Source organism: Tenrec ecaudatus, chromosome 7 (assembly GCF_050624435.1).
Source record: "Tenrec ecaudatus isolate mTenEca1 chromosome 7, mTenEca1.hap1, whole genome shotgun sequence".
Taxonomy (NCBI): Eukaryota; Metazoa; Chordata; class Mammalia; order Afrosoricida; family Tenrecidae; genus Tenrec; species Tenrec ecaudatus.
The window spans coordinates 32,957,420-32,977,506 of record NC_134536.1 but is presented as its reverse complement, the minus strand read 5'-3'; the positions used below and the strand labels follow the sequence as shown (position 1 = coordinate 32,977,506).

Here is a 20,087-nt window from a genome sequence, read left to right as displayed (position 1 = left end):
GCAGAGCTTTGAGGAGAAAGCAAACCATTCTTCTTTTTCTCAATGTCTTTGCTGTTTTCTTTTTCTTGTAAAAAACAATTAATTCAAACTACAAAAGCCATAACTTTGTTTTTAGTAAAGGTCCATGTAAATGGTTGGCATGGAAGTCCAAGCTAGTTAAAATATATACATATATATATATATATGTTATAATCCCAGTGTTATTTGGCAAATTTTTCATCTGTGTATTCAGTGCATTATAATGAGTAATCCCAAACTTTTACAGATGGTTTGCTGATTTCCTATCCATAATCCTGGAGCAGTTCAGGAGAATAAAAACTAGAGAAACAACAAGAGTTGTCTGAGTCTTCAAAAGGGTAATAATGGCAGATTCCACTAAAAACAAACAAATACCAAACGATCTCTGTTTATCAAGGACTCCCACTTCAGTTTAGTTGCCAGGGGGAGATGGCCGGGTAAACAAATAACTAGGAGGAGAAAGCCTTTCAAACCCACCAGAGTTCAGATTAAACGAATGATTCAGATGGCCCAGTGGTAAGTTGGTAAGGCTCAGTCACAGAAGAACAGGTTTCAAGGAGTACTATTTTTGTACTGGCAGTGGTTCTTGAGTTATATATCTAGACTTCAAGCCCCATGAGGGCAGGACAGTTTTGTCTGTTTGGATCATAACTGTATTTTCAGGGTCTAGAACAGGGCCTGGCAGAGAGTAGATACTTAAAAATATATTTGTGGGACAAATTAGTAAATAGTCCACTGGTCTGCCACCCAGAAAAGAAATTAGAATGATGGGCATGACCTTAGGGTCATATAAGACAAGTATGCAGGAAGTGGGGTGGGATGGGGGTAGGACTGGTCCCTAGAGAAGTGAAGCCAGGGCTCTCTCAGCTCCTTCTAATGCTAAAATCTAAGTACTCCGAACACTGGAGCCATGGGGGTCCATGGTTAAGTGCTCAGTCACTAACCAGAAGGCCAGCAAGCCAAACCCACCAGCAGCTTCCCTGGAGAAAAAGCCTGGCAGCTGACTTCTCCTGGAAAGATCCAGAGAAACTGGGGAGGGCAAGTAAAGCTGCTCTCCAGGGTTTCCGAGCCTAGAAATCAGACTGCCCCATCTTAATACCACAGAGCGGCTAGTGGCTTTGAACCTTCAATCTTGCACTTAACAACCCAATGCCTAGCCAAACTGTGCCAAGACGGCTTAGAATTGACTCAGCCACACACATCAGCTACTCCTCCCACACACGGACCTGGTCCATGTACATCAGCACGTGCTCAACAACGTCCCTCAAAACATTTCTCTCAGAAGATTCTTGGAAAACATGTTTCAATGGGCAGATGGGTTTGGGAAATGCTGTGTGACCTTATCCTCTTGGCTATTAACTCATTAGAAAGTCTGCAATTCAAAAGAAAAGCATATATTGTGCTGTTTCTGTTTCCCAAACACGCTCAACTCCTCTGTCAGTTTGCCGCACTGTGACGGCATGTGTGTGGCTGTGTTGCCGGAAGCTGTGCGACCATTTCAAGTGCCAACAGGGTCACACGGGAAGAGCAGGTGTCAGTGGCACTTCCAGACTCAGCTAGACGGGGAAGAGGACATGGCGGTGCGCTTCTGAGGGACTCCAAACTCTAACTCTGAGTCGATGCCGACTCAGAGCGACCCCATAGGACAGGCTGGAACTGCCCCTGTGGGTTTGTGAGACTAACTCTTCGTGGGAGTAGAAAGTCTTTCTCCTGAGGAGCAACTCTTGGTTTCAAACAGCTGACCTTGTGGCTAGCACCCAAATGAGTAACCACAACATCGCCTTAGCTACTGAAAATGTGTTTAGCAACAGCATATTGTGATAGGTAGATGATATATATAAAGTTGACTTCTGTGATACCTGCTTCCCATACACGTGTAACTACAGGCCGGTTGATTCTGACCCTCTAGGGAGGGCAGAACCACTCCACGGGGTTCCTGAGACTCTTTAGGGAGGAGATGGTCTGATCTTTCTCCCAAGACTGGTGGGTTTAAACTGCAGACCAGCCAATGCTTAATCTGCGCCACCAACAGGCCTCCTTCCATATGACCACCAAAACCAAAAGCCACTGCCAGCAAGTCGGTCCTGACCCATGGGGACCCCATCTGTCTCGGGATGTTGAGGATGTAAATCAGTCTAGATGAGAGCAGACCGCCTCACCTTTCTCCTATAGCGCAATTAGTGACTTTTCCCTTAGCAGCCCAAAATGTCACCCACCACTCCACCAGGGCTCCTGATCCTTCACTGTAAGCGACAGCAGCCGAAGCTCAGTGACATCGAGTCGAGCTGGCTTAGTGGCGGCCCTGTAGGGCAGTGAGAGGATCATAACACCTTGGTTAAGGACATCGGCTGTTGTCTGAAGCTGGGCTCTCCACGCACACTCACTGGCCATGCACCACAGGAAAGGAGCCCCGATGGCACAGTGGATTCAGCACTGCTAACTATAAAGCCAACGGTTCAAACCCACCAGCCCTGTCAAGGGAAAAGGAGGCTGTCTGCTTCCCCAAAGCTGAATCCCCTCCATAATGTTTCTACTCTGATAGAGGTTCTCACTATGAGTCAGAATCCATTTGATCGCAGTGGGTTTGGGTTGGTTCATCAGTTGTGGTTGTTTTCTGGTTATTACCATAGAAATACAGCTTTTTTCTTTAATAGCAATATATGATTCTACAACATAGCTGCCATATAACCCATTCTAGCATTTTCCTTCTGAGTCCAGTGATCATCTCAAGTGCTGTGTTGGAAGACATGATGAGAATTTAAAACTCTCAAATGCTTCCCAGTCCTAAGCAGGCTCTGACATGAGGAAGAGGGTCTGAAGGTGCCTCCCGGCTGGCAGGCTCCAAAGAGCAGGCTCTCTCCCGGGACTGGGAGAATCTCCTGCCGGTGGACAGCAGCGTCTTTTCTTGCTATGTTTTGGCAGGTTTGTCCTTGTTCCTGGCCAGAAGCAGGAAGTTCAGAAGCTCATGAAAACAAACCATGCATACAAATGCTTCTCTCAAATTATTCTGCATTAAAAAATAAGAAAGAAAGAAATCACTCAGCAATATTGGGAGCTGTTTGGTATTTTATAATTAAAGCTATCTGCACTGCCGTGCCTGTCTTTTTCTTTCTTTCTAAGATTTGCTCTTGGCAGTGCTTTCCAATCAGTGGTCCTGTGTGTCCTCCTGAAGTACTCTCAAGTTTAGGAAGTGGTGACATGGGTTCCGAGCATCTTCATGACCTGGGCTCTCTTATCCTTGGGCAATTCTCAAATGATAATTTATTATCCATATCATTCTTAGAGGTTACTTCTATACTTGGAGTAGCTGTGATTTTCCCCCCTTAAAAAATCTCTTCCTACCATGTCAAAGAAGCATAGTTAGCCCAATTGCAAGCCAACATGAGAAAGTCCTGCTTCTCAAAATGTTGCTAGCTATTCAAAGTTCATTTACACGTCAACTCCTTAGCAAACTGAGAGCAATCCAAGCTCACTACCATCAAGTCTATACCGACCCACAGTGACCCTAGAGTACAGAGTAGAACCTGTGGGTTTCTGAGACTGGAAAACTTCAGGGGAGTAGAAAACCTCATCTTTCCCTCAAGGAGGTTTAGAACTGCTGGCCTGGGGTTAGCAGCCCAAGACATAAACCCACTATGACACCGGGGCTTCTGGCTCCTCAGCAAAGTCTTTGAAATTCCCCAACTCTGTATCATGTCCAGGATGTCTCATTCTACCTCTCACTCTATTCATTCAACCAAAGCCAGTAAGCTTGTGTCAATCCTCACTTCACGTGCCCTTCCAGCAAGATCCGTTGGGCATGCATTCGTTCTGTCTTAAAGCACGAAACAGTGAGCTTCTGCTTTCCCTCCTGCCCCTATGGCTGCCCCTTCGCTGCCCCTACATGCTAGGCCCTGTTCACTGCTTGCTTTCACTTCCTCAGCGACTTTATAAATGCTTCTTAAATTACAAATGTCTATCCCCAGTTCAGGGAGTCCTGGTGGCACAGTGGTTACAAGTTGGGCTGCTAATCACAAGGTAAATGGTTTAAAACCACCAGCCACTCCATGGGCGAAAGCTGAGGCTTTCTACTCCCATAAAGAGTTACAGTCTCAGAAACCCACAACAGCAGTTCTACCCTGCCCTCTAGGGTCTGAGATCCCCAACCCAGATATTCCCTCTGAGCCCCAGACCCATATGCCCAATTGCCTCCTTAACATTCTTTAAAACTCTCAATAGCACTTACACTCAGTACAGCCAACATTGAGCACATGAACTTGGTCCTTTTCTCCTAACCTTAGTTCTACTAGAAAACCCTGTAATTAGCACAATGACGTAATTATAGCAGCCAGATATTCAGACACATCCCTCTGCCCTCATATGCAACTCCTCGCCGTATCTTCTCAACTGTGCCTTCTAACTATCCCTTGCTCTTTTTCTCTGCCCTTCCACTTTACCAGGCAGGATGGAGCTCTTTGTTTCACCAATCCTGTTCCAGGGACTGCCCTTTCCTGAAAACAGGCCCGCCGTGCATGAAACCAAGTCTCACCACCCTTGCTTCTACGGACTGTCCTTCTTCCAGGACAGATTCATTTGTTCTTTTGACAGTCTGTGGAACTTTCCAAATATTCTTTGCCAGCATCATAATTCAACTGCATCAATTCTTTGGTCTTCTTTATTCAATGTCCAATTTTCACATACATAGGAGAAGACTGACAATACTATCGCTTGGGTCAGGCACACTTTAGTCCTTAAAGTAACATCCTTGCTTTTCAGCACATTAATAGAATCTTTGTGGGATTACTAGGAAGTAATCTTACTAAGATCCATAAATGTGTAAATTATTTATCCACACAGATCTAGGGTCTTCATGAATTGGAATGAACCCCATGACAAGTGGCCTTTCTTGTCATCTTCAGGGACAGGGATGTGGGCAGCAAAATAAGAATGGAGCAGCAAGCAAATAAGAGCAGTTGCTCCTTTTTTTTTTTTTTGGAGTGCCTGCTCTGACTCAGAACATACACTGCGCTATGTACTCCTAGAAGGTAATGCATTTATTTAAAGTGATGACTTCACTTTGGGGAGAGTCCAGAGTTATAAAGAATGACCAGAGATAATGTGAAGAATTTGTGAGTTCACACTGGTGTGTTCATTACTGAGGGCAGACCCAGGTCACACCGCCCCAAAGATAATTCCTTGAGGTCATCCCCGTCTCCTCAATCTTAGTAAGTAGACTTGTTCTTCATATTCTTTTAAGTTCTCTTACAGTTTCTTGGAAATCTATTTAGGCATCCCTGCTGCTTCTTGTTCAACTTGATTTTTTTATTAGGCTCCTCTGTCCCCAATGATGGAAACTCGCTTTTCTCTAATTTTCCATCGAAAAACCAATAACTGAAAAATGTAGTTTCTCTTGGCACTAGTCTGAGTTAAAAATTGACTTATTTTAGAAAACGAAGGAATTTCTATGCTACATCCTCATTTACATAATGTAAGTGGCAACATTTGTATTTATGACAACATATTTAATAATGCTAAGCTAAAGGAAGAACATTCTCAGCCTATCTTAAACTGAAAGAAACTGAGAAAAATTCAAGCCTTGGGTTGTAATATTGAAATATTCTATAGCAAAAATATTGAATCGTGCAAAAAGAATCCAAAGAAGATGGAAATAATACACAAAGTCACTGCAACAAAAAGAACTAGTTCGCATTCAACCATTTCAAGAGGTAGCATATGAGCAAGAACCAATGGTACTAAGTTTAGTCCAAGCTTCACTGAAAGCATTAGCCAAAAACAAGACTCCAGGAATTGATGGAATACCAATTGAACTGCTTCAACAAGCTGAAGAAGCACCCACTGGACGCACTTACGTGTCTACGTCAGGAAATTTGGAAGGCAGCTACTTGGCCAACTGACTGGAAGAGGTCCACATTTGTACCCCTTCCAAAGAAAGGTGACCCAACAGAATGTTAAAATTATAGAACAGTACCATTGATATTACATGCAAGAAAAATGTTGCTGAAGATCATCCAACATGGAAAAAGGGGTGTCATTGCTGATGTCAGATGGACCTTGACTCAAATCCGAGAATACCAAAGAGATGTGTACTTGTGATTCACTAACTGTGCCAAGGCATTTGACTGTGCGGATGATAACATGTTATGGATAGCACTGAGAAGAATGGGGACTCCATTATGCTCATGTGGAACTGGTGCAAGGACCAAGAGGCAGGTGTGCACACCGAACAAGGGACTCGTGCATGGTTTAAAATCAGGGAAGGTGTGTTTCAGTATAGTGTCCTCTCACTATACTTATTCGATCTGTATGCTGAGAAAATCGTGAGAGACATTGTATTATATGAGGAACAATGTGGTTATCAGACTTGGAGGGAGGGTTATTAACAGCCTCCCATATGCAGAAGATACCACCTTGGCTGCTCCCCATGAGGAGGCTTGAAGCACTCGTTGATGAAGACCAAGAATTCCAGCCGTCAGTATCGATTATAACTTGGTGGAAAGGAGACCCAAAATCCACATAGTGGACCGACGGGTAACATGAATACATGAAGAAAAGTTGGAAATTGGCAAGGATTTGATTTTGTTTGGATCCACAATCAATGCTCATGGAAGTAGCACTGAAGAGATCAAATGAATGACCTCTTTGAGTGAATCTCTGGGTGAATCTGAAGCACAACACCTCTTTAAAGTGTTGAGAAGGAAGGGTGCTACAAGTCTTCCTGACTCAAGCCTGGGGAATTTTCAGTTGCCTCATATGCATGTGAAAGTTGGGCATTGCGTCAGGAAGACTGAAGAAAAATGGATGCATTTGAACTGCAGTGTTGGCAAAGAATATTGAAAGTGCTGTGGGCTGCCAAAAGAAAAACAGATCTGTCTAGGAAGAAGGAGGGCCAGAGGCTCTGTAGGGCCAAGGGTGGCCAGTCTTCATCTCACATGCTGTGGACTGGTTGCCAGGAGAGACCAGTCCCTGGAGAAGGACATCGTGCTTGGTCAAGCGGAGGGGCAGCGAAAAAGAGGAAGGCCCTCGGCCGGAAGGATTGACACAAGGGCTCAAGTGGGTCCGAAGGGACTTCTTGGCACCTAACAACAACAAGCTAAAGCTGCCAGCTAGTAGAAGATCATTTGAGGATTCTCATTGGCTGAAACCCCCCTTTGCTGGGACTTTGATATAAAGATAGGGATTTTTTTTTTTTAAGTAGAGCAAGTTTCACATGTGCTGAAGGATTTCTTTTGTGCCTTTTGGCCAAGTGTGGCTTCAGAACGAGGAACCCCTGGTTCGTCTCTGTGCTCCCCAGAAGTTCTTTCAAGGACAGCCCAGGAGTGCAGAGCCAGAGGAAGAAACCACTGAAGAGAAGCTACCCTCTCAGGCAGGCTAACAGAAGGCAGGCCAGCCTCGCCTGAGAAACTGAAGCAGGAGATGGAAATTCCATACGCTAAATGCGGGTCACCACGGCTCTCTTGGCATTCACGCAGGAGAATCTCTTCCTGAATGATGGAAATGGACCGCCTCTAAGTGCCCGGGTGGCACAAATGGTTTAGCACATGTCACCTCATAACCCAGAGGTATCTCAGAAGAAAGGACCGGTGATCTCCTTCTGGGAAAACCAGCCCCTGGAAACCCTGCGGTGCACAGTTGTACATGGAGACGCAGGTGAGGCGCTGTAGGGCGGAACCAACGCTACTGTGTACTTTTGGGTGCTTGTTCCTACCATACCACAAATCTAAACTCAGTGATTAAATTACACAACCTTCCCCACCGTCAGCTTGGCTAGATAAACGTCTTAGGAGAAACCTTTCACTCTGCTGATTCTTGGAGTGGTCCTGGGAGCACTGTCCAGCTGTCAGCTGAGGCGCTGTCCTCTGCAGTAGGTTCTGGTGCGGGCCTTGAGGTTCTCTCTGCCTTCATTTTGCAAGGTTGTAGCAGAGACAGGAATTAGTCCTGTGCTGAGGGAGCCCAAAGGAACACATTCCATGGGTGAGTCTTCCTTTCCACCCTATACCACCTCATCTTGCTGACCTGACCGCCAGCAATTCTTGCCATTGCATGCCCACCCTGGGTCTCTCGAAGAGCCAGCTTCTCTCTGCTAATGGCTCTCATCCAAAGCTGCACTGCTGGTCTCCTCCGTCTCAGGAGCCCTAGAAGCACATTGGCTGCTGCTCTGTCCCTCCCTCGCCCCTCTCTTCCCCCTCGAACAACCTTGACACCAGCTCTGGAGCTCAATTCTGGGTCTTGTCCTGTGGCCGCGGTTCCAGCCACTGTGCGTCGTCATCGCTGTCAGAATCTACCCCCCTCCTTGCCAGTTACATAAGAGGCCACATAAATGTCTGCTCCCCAGCACAAGCTTTTATTTAGCAGAGACGGCGGCAGGGGCCAAGTGGGCAACAGGTCCATCCTGGAACCGCGTCCCAGTGGGGGCGGGGGGAGGGCTGGACATCCTCTCTGGGCCTGGGCTCCTCCAAGGCCTCTGCTCTCTGCGTGTGTTTGTAGCCTGAAATACCCGGGGGCGACGTGTTGTGCTTTCAGCCCGACGGGGCAAAGGAGAAGCAGTCCTTTCAAAATAAGAATTCCCCTGCTGTTTGTTTCATTTTGGAACACAATAAGAACCGACCGAGGACATGACTCTTGGCTGTCAACGCTTCCTACGCTGCTTCCACACAACCTGCCCTGTGCCAGAAAGAAAGAGGGAAAAAACGTTGCTCAAGTGAAACAAGACTTAATGAGTAGTCACAATAAGTGTTTAGCTTGGATATCAGGCCTTAGGTAAATAGATGATTGCCTCACGCCCCGGCCAGGAAAAGCAGTCCAGTTGAGACACGACTTGTTCTGTTCTTCGGTCGTCAGCCCCGAGGCCTCACCTCCACCGGGCCGGCTGTTATGAGTGGATTATTTCTCTCTGCCTACCAGCATGTTGAAGCACTTTAGGATGGAAAAAGGGCCTTATCGAAGCAGAGGAAGAGAAACAGAGCCATCTGCAGTATCTGCCCGACACATTAGAGACGTCCTACGACAGCAGAACCTTCCTTGAACGAGCATCTTGGGCTTGCGCCTATGGACGTTCCGTGGTGGAGACGTTCTGCCCTTGCAGAAGTCTCTGACCTCGCTACAGAGAGTAACGTAGGGTTCCTAGAACAAGAATCGACTATTCCAGACTCCAGAAAGGCCAGCAAGTGGTTTCAACAAAGAGATTTTTTTTAGTTGTATAGATTAGTACTGAATGTTTATTTGTTTGTTTTTATTAAATAATTTTATTGGGTTCTCATACAACTCTTATCACAATCCACACATACATCCATTGTGTCGACCACATTTGTACATTTGTTGCCATCATCATTCTCAAAACATTTGCTTCCTACTTGAGTCCCTGGTATCTGCTCCTAATTTTCCCTCTCCCTCCCCGCTACCCCATCCCCATGAACCCTTGATAATTTATAAATTTTTATTATTTTGTCATGTCTTACACTGTCCGACATCTCACCCACTTCTCCACCGTCCATCCCCCAGGGAGGTTATATGTAGATCCTTGTAATCGGTTCCCCCTTTCCACCCCATCTTCCCTCCACCCTCCTGGCATTGCCATTGTCACCACTGGCCCTGAAGGGATCATCCGCCCTGGATTCCCTGTGTTTCCAGTTCCTATCTGTACCACTGTACATCCTCTGGTCCAGCCGAATTTGTAAGGTAGCACTGGGATCATGACAGTGGGGTGGGAGGAAGCATTTAAGAACTAGAGTTGTATGTTGCATCATTGATCTCACTGTTTAGGAGGCTAGAAGTCTGAATTCAGGGCCCCGGGCTATAAGGGAAGGCTTTCTCTCTTCCTCCTCTCTTTCAGCTCCTGCTCCTGGGAGGTTTTCACATGCATCAGCATCTGTCTCACCACAACCACTCCCACCCCCATCTCTGCTCCTTTTGCGTACATGTTTAATAGCTTTCACATCTCAAAAGAGTGGATTGAAAGCATACTCTACACTAATCCTGCCTCATTATCATAAAAAAACCCCATAAAGTTAGGCTCTCCGACACTTACTGTTTACGGGGGATAGACTCAATTCCTCAGCAATGCCTGAGGGGCATCATTCTTGTCTGCGTAATCAGTTTCTAAGACTGGAGGACTTGACTGTGTAAGAAGGGCTGCTGCCCCATCACAGGTTGCTAACCAAAGGCAGGCAGTTCTAGTCCACCAGCCAGTCCGTGGGAGAAAGATGAGGCTGGCTGCTCCCCCAAGGAAACCCCCATACACAGTCATTGTGCATTAGAATGGACTCCATGCTGTGGAAATGCATTAGCAACAAGTCTTAGCAACAAACACAAAGTGAGTAACAAGGGTGGCTGTGAAGTTTGTCATTGTTCCTGTTGGTTTGCTTTGTTGTGTATATTTAGGAATCTTGGCTACCAACTTGCTTTGTTGTTATTTTGTTGATGTTTATTTGTTTTTCCCCAAATTGGGTTGTACCATGAGAATTCCATTTGATTAAAAAATTGAGAAAATTGGTTTCTAGATCATTTCAGTTTTGCCCAATAGATTTTTATGTTGTTTGTTTGTTTGTTTGTTTGTTTGTTTGTTTGTTTGTTTGTTTGTTTGAGATGAACTTGTCACTAAGGTTTCCAAATCCATTTCAATTTTATTTTTTTAATTTTAAGCCACTCTGACCACTATTTAGGGTTGAGGAATAAGAAATCTGGAGGGTTTTTGTTTTGTTTTCGAGGGAATAAGAGGGTGTTAAACATACACAGCCCATCTTAAGAACTGAGATCAACAATTTCGTATTACATTCATGAGCAGTTCCCATCTCTTCCCACTTTGCTTAATCTCTTTTAGTCTATAAATTGTTATATTCTTTAATATCAATATGGCAAATCAATATCAGAATACAGGAGGTATTCAATGCTTACCAATATAAAATTCAAAGCTTTGACTTCTTGAGTGAGGAAGGAAAAGAGAAGATGGTTCTTATGTTTCCTCGTTATCTGGGGCACCTCCGGTCTAGCAAAAACAAGGTTTAGGAGACTGGCTCTATGATTCTTCTATGTAAAAGCTTCCCTGATTTAGTTACTGTTGGAATATATTAGGTCTAGCTTATGTCTATCTCTTCTCAATTCCGTATTAAATGTAATACTTGCTGGATTTGGTCGTTGTATCTTCCCTGTTGACATTCACTTGGAGTCTACTAAATCTCAAAGAGTCCAACGCAAAGGGCCATCAAGAAACACAAAACAAACAAACAAACTTAGTTTGCTCATCCTTGCTCTGCAGGAGTTTAAAATGAAAGAAAAGCAACAAAAATTGCCAAGTATTGAGGCTTGTTTCAGATGCTCCTACACTGACTCTTCAAAGTGGGGCTTAGCTTCCTTTAATAAATGAGGCAAGTGAGGTTCTGGGAAGTAAGTGTCCCAAGATTGCATGGGTAGCCTTTGTCTGTGTCCGGTTTACACACACACACACACATACAGCCAAGCCAGGTACCTTTGAGTCGATTCTTTATCGTGAGTGTCAGTCTGTTTCCATGTAGAGGCTCGCTCCGTAGGGTTTTCAATGTTTGTGAGATTTAGGAAGTACATCACCAGGCTTGACTTTCTAGTGTGCCTCTGGATGGATTTGAACCACTGACTTTTCTGTTAGTAGGTGAGCTTTTATCCATTTGTACCACCCAAGGCCCTTTCAGATTTATGCACAGTCCAGCTGACGCAGGTCCAGATTCTTCGCACTCCATCGTGTTACCTCCATGGCTAAGAAGGCGGAACGGAGACTTTAAATGAAACCAACAAGTAAATACATCATAGAAACTCTACAGACAGTTCCATGTTAAAGCACGGCTACGTGTGTAAAGGACCTGGAACTGGGTGATCTTTATCTGGGGAAGAGAAAGACACACATTTTCAATAGACTCGAAAGCAGAGCCACATTATAACCTCAGGGATACGGAGAGTAAATGCTCATCTGAAAATAACTATGCTGGAACCAAGAGAAACAACAATGTAGGTGATGAACTTTTACTACGAAGTCTAAGAGCTACAAGGAGGCCTGCGGCTTCTATGGTTGAAGCACTGGGCTGCTAACGAAAAGATCGGCCATTTGAACTCCTCAGCCACTTGGGGGAGGAAAAAACCTAGCCATCTGCTCCCATAAAGATGCCCCACCTAGAAAACCCGCTGGGGCAGTTCTACTCTGCCATGCAGGGCCACTGGGAGTTGGAATTGACTCCACAAGAAACAACAGAGAGCTACGAGCCCAGTAGAACATTTTGGTCTATCCAGATTAAGACGTACCATAGTTATGACCCAGGGAAGTGAGGAAAACTATGGAAACTGTGTAAATTGCTAAAATTTCCACACATCCGATTTGCAAGCAAATAGGAGCAGAGTTCCACTTCATTTGTTAGAGAATTGCCAAGTTCATTAGACCCAGCATTCACTAAATGTCCCTTCCCACTCAGCGTACTCTTAAGCAAGGTGAATGGAAGTCATGTTTCTCCTGGTATCTGGTGTTGGAACCATTAACCTAATTGGTTAAGAGGATTTACAGGAGATAAGTGACTATGTGCTTGTCACTGTTTGCAAACAACATTTGTTTGGATTTTCTGTCTTCTAGGAGATGTACGACTAAGGGGTCAGACAGGGGCTCCTGCTGAACGCCGAGGTTCCTACCCATTCATTGACTTCCGCCTACTTAACAGTGAGTACTCAAGTGTAACTGGAAAGGAACTTACAAAAAGAAAGGAAAGAAATCCTATTTCCCTCTGCACGTCAATACCCTCGGAGGTCCACCTTCCTTCCTAGCTCCCTCTCTCCACCCACTGGGTCCTCACTCACCCTGTGTCTCTCAAGCTCCTGCCTGGATAATCATGCTGCCCTGCCCACCCTCTGAGAGCTTGACAGAGTGACAGAAGGTCATGCTAATGTTTATAAATCGTCAAGCCCTAGAGGGAAAGTCATTCCTTTCTTTATATACCACTTTTTCTAACCTCCAGTCTGGACTAGCCTAGAGGAGATCCTATTTTATTTTCAAACCCCCTGGGAAAACCTATCCCCCTCCCCCCGCCCCTTCGCAGCCCCAGCCACTATCTGATTCTCACCTCTCTGGTGCATCAGAGCCCCTGGGGTCTGCTCTTGAATTCCTAGTACAATTTTCCTGCAGGATGACTGTCTCAGAAATTCATGGTTCCAGCCTTTCCCCTGTGTTTTCAACATGCCCATGGGACTTCAAAAACTCACAGAAAAATGAAAATAAAAGATAATGACATTTTCCCCAGGTACTTTTTCAAATACATATATGCACTTATGCTATAAAGTATATATATATATATATATATATATATATATATATATATATATATATATATATATATGTTATGTGTGTCTCTAACACGGACTTCGACACTGCTCCATTCTAGAAGGAGCATCAAGATTTGATGCAGTTGAGCCCCGAATCAGTTTCTCATAATAACTGAAAACGGATTAATCCGTTCTTGACCACCAAGTGTTTACCCTAACCTTGACTTTTTATACAAAACATGACACAGAAATTCCAAAGTCGGTAAGTTCAGAGTTAAATAATATAATTCAAATAAGAGACACGACATTGAGAAAGTTGTTAACAAGTAGAGTGTGGTCCATCCCTTGAGGTGGATGAGGATCTGGATCTGTGGACGCGGATGTGGAGAGGAGGGATGGAGAGAGAGGCATTGTTTGGAAGGGGAATCCCCGTCCATCAAATCAACTGGTCGCTGCGTGTCAGGAGTTTTTTCCTTTCTTTGCCCCTTTTCACTAGGACCTGGCTGGCTTTCTCTTAAAAAAAATAAATCTGTCTAATGTGGCCTGCTGTTGGCATCTCCTTAACTGTTTTCTAAAAGGGTTTACCAAATTATCATCAACAATATGGATAACCAGTTCCTTATCATGATTATTCTTTTTTAAAAAATTCTTTATTGGGACCCATGGGTTTTTTTTTATCTAAAAACAGTACAAAAAGCCATACAAACTAAGAAAATTATAGCAAAAAGCTTGGAACACAGCTGCAAAAGGTTTGAACAACGTGTACTAACAATGCCAATTAATGCCAACTGACCAAAACAGACTGCTTTTGTTTACAAAAATCACGTGTGCGTCGGCTCAGATTCCAATGCTTTGTTCAAGCTCTGATGTAAAATGTTCTCGGCATTTTAAGTTGAAATCCAATTATGTTGAGTATTGATGCGGTTGAGCACCAGGGTTCTACTGTATAATTATACGTGTATATAATTATATGTGTGAGTATATGTATATGTAATACCTCAACAGCAATATGTATATAGATCAGCTCACAGCAGCCTTATAGAACAGAGCAGGCCCTCTCGATAGGGTTTCTGAGATTAGAAATCTTGACAAAAGCAGCCAGCCTCATTATTCTTCCGTGGAGTGACTAGTGAGTTTGACCAGCTAACCTTGCATCCAGCAGCCCAAAGCTTAACTTCCTGCATCACCAGGGATATATTTATGCTGACTCATCACGACCTCCCTGTTGGTTTCCGAGACTGACGGTTTACGGGAGTAGAAAGCCCAGTCTACTCCAAGGAGTTGCTGGTAGTTTCTAACCGCCAACCATACAGATCGCAGTCCAACGCACTCAGATGTGTGTGTGTGTGTGTGTATGTGGTGTTTGTGCATTGATGTACTTTCTTCCGAGTTTCTTCACCAGCACCATGTATGTATAAGTACCTTCCTAAAGATACTACAAGGTTACAGAAGACAATATCCCTATAGATATTAAAAGCTCACTAGTTATTGTTAGTTTACCAAGTAGAGTTCCCTGAAAATGATTATAATAAAGAACTATCAATGTAGATAATTCGGGCACTTAACTGAATAGCATGGTTAGGACTGAAGGGCTTCAAGCATTTCCTCTGTGCTGATTTCCAACCCTTGCTCAGTGAAGTAAAGAGTTGACGTTACGGCCGGCAACCCTATCACTGCCTGCAGTAATAGAAGCGTGTCACCACAGCATTATGTCTGCCATACCCAGTCACAGAAGACTGTCATATTCATACATGGAGTAGCTCTGCCACTTAACACATGAGCTAATTTATCTCTGGTCTCACGCCTGTCCTTGCCATGACCTGCCTGAGTTGGTAGTGTGTGTTTTTTCTGCTTAAAATGAGCATTTGAAATGTTCAGTTGATCCCCCATTATTCATGGATTCCACATTTGTGAATTTGCCTACTGGCTAAGATGTGCTTGTACCCCCATGCACTTTCATGGTCACCCAAAACCATGTACACTCACAATGGAGGTCAGACAAGGTGACATTTCTACTTCTCAGACTGAAAAGAAGTGTCTTTTTTGTGGTCTTTCTAGTGCCACACTTCTCTTGTTGACAATTCTGCTATCCAAAATGGTCCCCGGGCGTAGTGTGGCAAGACTACCCAGTGTTCCTAAGCATGACAAAGTGGTGATGTGCCATGCAAAGATGAGCATTGTTCAAGCATGAGTTATAGTGATCTTGATTTGTGAGTTCAACGTTGATGAATCAGGAGTATATATTCAATGAGGTGCTTTTCAAAGGAAGCGCACTAAGCAATGGATTGCTCACTTGATGAAATGGTGACCAGAGGCTTGAATTTCCCCTAAGAGCAATGACTCCACATTCACTAATTCAGTGTTTGCAGTGATGTTGAAGATCATAACCACTGCAAATAACAAGAATCAGCTGTAATGTTATAACAACTTCAAAATGTAGCCCTAAGAAGCAACCTGAGTCCCCCGTCAGCACAATTAAGTGCTCCACTTGTAAGTGAAACACTAAACGTTCAAATTCACCCAGAGGCACCTGGGATGAAAACCCTGACATCTCCTTCTGAAAGGTGATAGCTCCAGAGAAACCATGCAGAGCACAGACCCGCTCCAGAACACAAGGAGTCGCCCGGTCAATGTCAACTTGATGGCAACTGGTTTGGGGTGGTGGTGGTTTGAGATAAACCACTTGAGACTGACTTCTAAAATCCTTCATCCCTGATCAACTGATTGCCATTCTACATTTTGAGAGCCAAAGCTTACTTTCAGTGTCTACTTAGATCACCTACCTTCATTTTGAGTTTTATTTTTTCCCAAGTAGGCACCCAAACTAAAGACACCCTTTTCCTGAGGAACTTACCATTTTCTCTGTCTCTCTCCCTAAATGGACTCTAACCTAGGGATTTATTGTAGTTTGCTGTTGTGCTGTTGAGAACAGACTCCCAAGGACACGTGTCAATTCCGTGATTTCTGCAAGCGCAATCCAGAGGCACGGAGGACAGCCTTTGAGTTGTGCAACCATCTCCACCTTCCTTTTCTGAGCCACTTTTCCTCCGTTAACTTGAACTCACTGCCCCCTACGCTTCTTACCGAATTTTCAAGTGGCTGCTGCCAGTTTGCAGCTTGAACTTTGTAAAAGCTAAGAGCGAATCACTGAAGGCCTTAATCATGGGGTAGGCCTGCCTTCCACATTGCTGATGTCCACACACCGGTCCCTGCCTCCTCAGAGGTCCCTGGCTGTTTGCTTCTTCTGCCTACCTTAGTGGGTGCCTTGAAAAAGTTGAACCTAAATAAGTCAAACGGTGTATAACATAGTAAGCATGTCCCTGTTGGCCCCAGTCGGGCAGGAGACTTTAGAATGACTATCTAAAATAACATACTTGTACCAGAACTGTGCTTCTAGATGTTAAAACAGATCACTTAGAACAGGAGCCATGTAATGACAGACCATGTGTCAAATCTGCCTCCCTATGCCTCGTTTGCCAAATAGAATTCTACTGGAACACAGCCGGACTCATTGGCTGTTTCTCAAGGGTGTTGGTGAGAGGACAGCACAGCTGAGTCTTTGCCCCAGAGCTCACAGAGTGTGCATGACCAGAACCAGTTAAGACGTGACCCTGTACAGAGAGTTTGCTACCCTGGCTTCGAGTTTTACATATTTTTAAAAGGCACTTTCAGTCCTATTTTTTTCTTAATATAATCTGTGTGCGTGTGTGTGTGTGTGTGTGTCAGTATCATTCCTTCATTTTCGAGAATAAACTCAAAGGGACTAAGTTTGCGTGAGGCAGAAGTATCAGTAGGAAGGGAACATCTCTTATAATGGAGCTATTCGATTCCACAGGTAGATGTTCTGTCTGGGGAAGCACTCTGGGAAGAGGTGCGTCTTTCTCTGTGTCTTGGGGCACCGCTCCCCCACCGTGTTCACGCACTCACTACGTGTAAACCAGGTGGCGTGCTGTGTGTCCGTGGAGAACTGCACCCCACAGGTTCATCGGTGACTGTTTTTCAAAAGCCAGCATCTTCTGAGCCCCTCTGGGTGGACTCGAACCACCCATTTCTATGTTAGCAGTGAGAGTGACACTGCCCGTGAAAGTCACTGCTTACAAACGAGGATTCTTCCAAAATTTCCTGGGGAAATTCCATTTATCTTCTCATTCCATTTTCCCATGAATGTTTTGGGGTTTTTTTAATCACAATGTATGTTCATTTTTTAATATTCAAATAAGAGATCTATGGGTGCTTCTTCCTGTTCATTTCATTGGGTATGTAGCTGTAATCATCTGTAAGATGAGCCTGTCACCTGTTGTAGGTAACAAGGCCCAATTTGTACCTGTTCTCCAGGGATACTTACGAATTATGCTACCTTTCCCTCTCCAAGTGTTCTGGTTAGTACAGTAAAGAACATGGTCAGACAGTCGTGCCCTCAAAAGATAACTTTAGTGCAACACATGTAAAACGTTGCATGCATTACAGGAAAAAAGATGAGAAACACTCCGAAAATAGGCGATCCTTTCAGATCAGTGGAAATATATGAGTGTCATTTCCTGCTTGCATTGAGTACCGTTTCTACCATATCCTACGTAAATAATGCCCACTTTCTACCTCTTTTTGCCAACCACTTTCCCTCCCCGTTACTTTTGTAAATATTCTTTTTAATGGCGTAGCAATATTTACAGAAACACCTGTGGGGAGAGGAGAGGAAGGCAAACAAAGGCAGAAGGTGCAGGCTCTTCAGTAAAAATACAACATGAATTTCTAGAACCCTCACTGCACAAAGAGCAAGAAACTGCGACTTCGGCACCAGTATGTTGCACACGGAGCTAAGCATGAGGGACAAAACAAAGTGAGAGGAAAGAGTAACAATTCATTTTATGACTTCAGATAAGATGCTGACACAGAACTGGAGCAGGCCAAGACGGGTGAGAAATGTAATCTTCTCTATCCCAACACCTATTTCCTAGAGATGTCTTCCAGTCTCCAACTTTGGGAGAGACAAAAGAGAAAAGATGGAGAGAGGAGTGTGGAGAGGTGGGTGGCCACAGAGATGAGAGCAGGAGGGTCTCAGTTTTCTGCAGAACAGGCCCTGCCTACTATGGCCCCTTCTCCATCTCCTGATTTAATATCATCGGGAGCCTGAGCAGCTAATGACTAGGTGGAGTTGTTCCCGTAGCAACCACTGCAGAGCAACACAATGTGATTTCCACAGAGAAAGTGACAAAGAAGCCAGGAAGGTGGCCCTTGAGGGAATTAAGCTGGCTGCTGCTGGAGGTTCTGGGGGACTGAATATTAGCAGCCAAGAAGCGCCTGCAGACTCCAGACCAGCCCCAGAGCTTTGGAATAGAAGATTAATGAACTATTTGGCTTTGCCTGTCTGTTACTTGTTAATCTTGATTTTGAAAGCTCCCTTCCCCCAGATTCGCCTCTCCAGGCAAGACCATGTAGACACCCAAAGAGTCCGGTAATTGTAGAGCTACAAAACACTCGCCTGAGCGCCCTGTTTTTGAAAGAGAACCAAGGTGTCCATAGGTGAGTAGAGATAGATAGATGCCATTGTGTAGACCGACTCCTGGTGACGACAGAGAAGGAGCCGCTGTTGCAGTCCCACGTCCCCCTCTCCTTTATGGGCGTGTTTGAGGCTATCCCCGTGACAACTGTGCCCATCCATCCCCCGAGGGTCTCCCTTGCCCTCGCCGGCCGTCTGCTTCATCAAACTCAACGTCCTCCTCCAGTTATCCATCCCTCCTGATGACCTTTCCAAAGCAGTCAAGCCGGGCAAGGTTCTGCTGTGAGCCCTATGGTTTCCCTTGTTCACATTTCAGAAGGAGCTATTTGATGGTTTCTTCCTCACCTGTCTACTCTGCTGGAAGCTGGCATTTGAAACACCGGTGGCCTACCTTCCAGCATTGCAGCAACACAGGCAACCAACGAATGGACAGACAGGTGGTGGAAGTATGACAACCAAACTGCCTGCTGGCTTGGCTGTAACCTTCTGGAAGGTCACCATCTTGAAAGTCCTGTGGAGAGGCTCCACTCTGTACACACAGAGTCGCCAAGACTCAGAATCAACTCCACAGCAACAATAACAATACAGTTCATGTGTTTGTTTAACATTTTAAAGAAAGGAGCGGCCGGAGACTCTGGTGATTTTTTAAAGCAAAGAAAACTCTCAAGCTGTGCTTTCTTTCACATGTAAAACACTTTCACAGAAAAACTGAGGACCCAAAACCACCTGATAACCATGGGATACCAACAAACCACTCGGGCCAAGCGCTCCCGCATCTGAAAGATGAAGGGGCAGTTTGCTCACACACTTGTATCTCCAAGAGAGAATGTTCAGAAAAAGGTGGCAGCCTGTCCATAGTCTTATTAAGGAAGCTTCCGTGTTGCTTCTGAGGACCACTCAAAATGCAAAGCTCCTGAACACCAGTGTCACCAGGCGAGTTGAAAGAAGTCACGCTCCCTCCAAGCTGTGTTGCCCAGGCGGAAAGGGGTCGGGGCCACTAAACACCTGCCTCGGACTTCTCCTCACCCTCCTGAGTGCCCACGACCTGAGAATCCGAGATCCACCTTCCTCAGGGAGGAAGGCACGGTACTGCCTGCGGCTGTGCCCGTAGGGCTCCTTGGATTGCGCTCGGAGGTGTATGCTCAGGACTTCTCATTTACTATCGCCGCCGCTGCACCTCAGAGACGGAAGGGCAGGACCAGGAGGAGGGAACTGCTGACCTGGAGATAGGGTTGATAGCGTCCACGACGTTTCACTCATTCCCTGCGACCTCTGTTCCATCAGTGACCGTGGAGTGGGCATC

General features: G+C 45.0%; 1 protein-coding gene across 2 annotated transcripts in view; it reads left to right on the top strand.

Annotated features, from left to right (window-relative positions):
- PDE7B (phosphodiesterase 7B) overlaps positions 1-20,087 on the top strand; it is a 349,734-nt gene that overhangs the window by 259,376 nt on the left and 70,271 nt on the right. For both annotated transcript variants that reach the window (XM_075554498.1, XM_075554497.1), the window contains one exon: positions 12,605-12,688. In XM_075554498.1, coding sequence (XP_075410613.1) covers positions 12,605-12,688 — 84 coding nt within the window. The remainder of the gene's footprint in view (positions 1-12,604; positions 12,689-20,087) is intronic.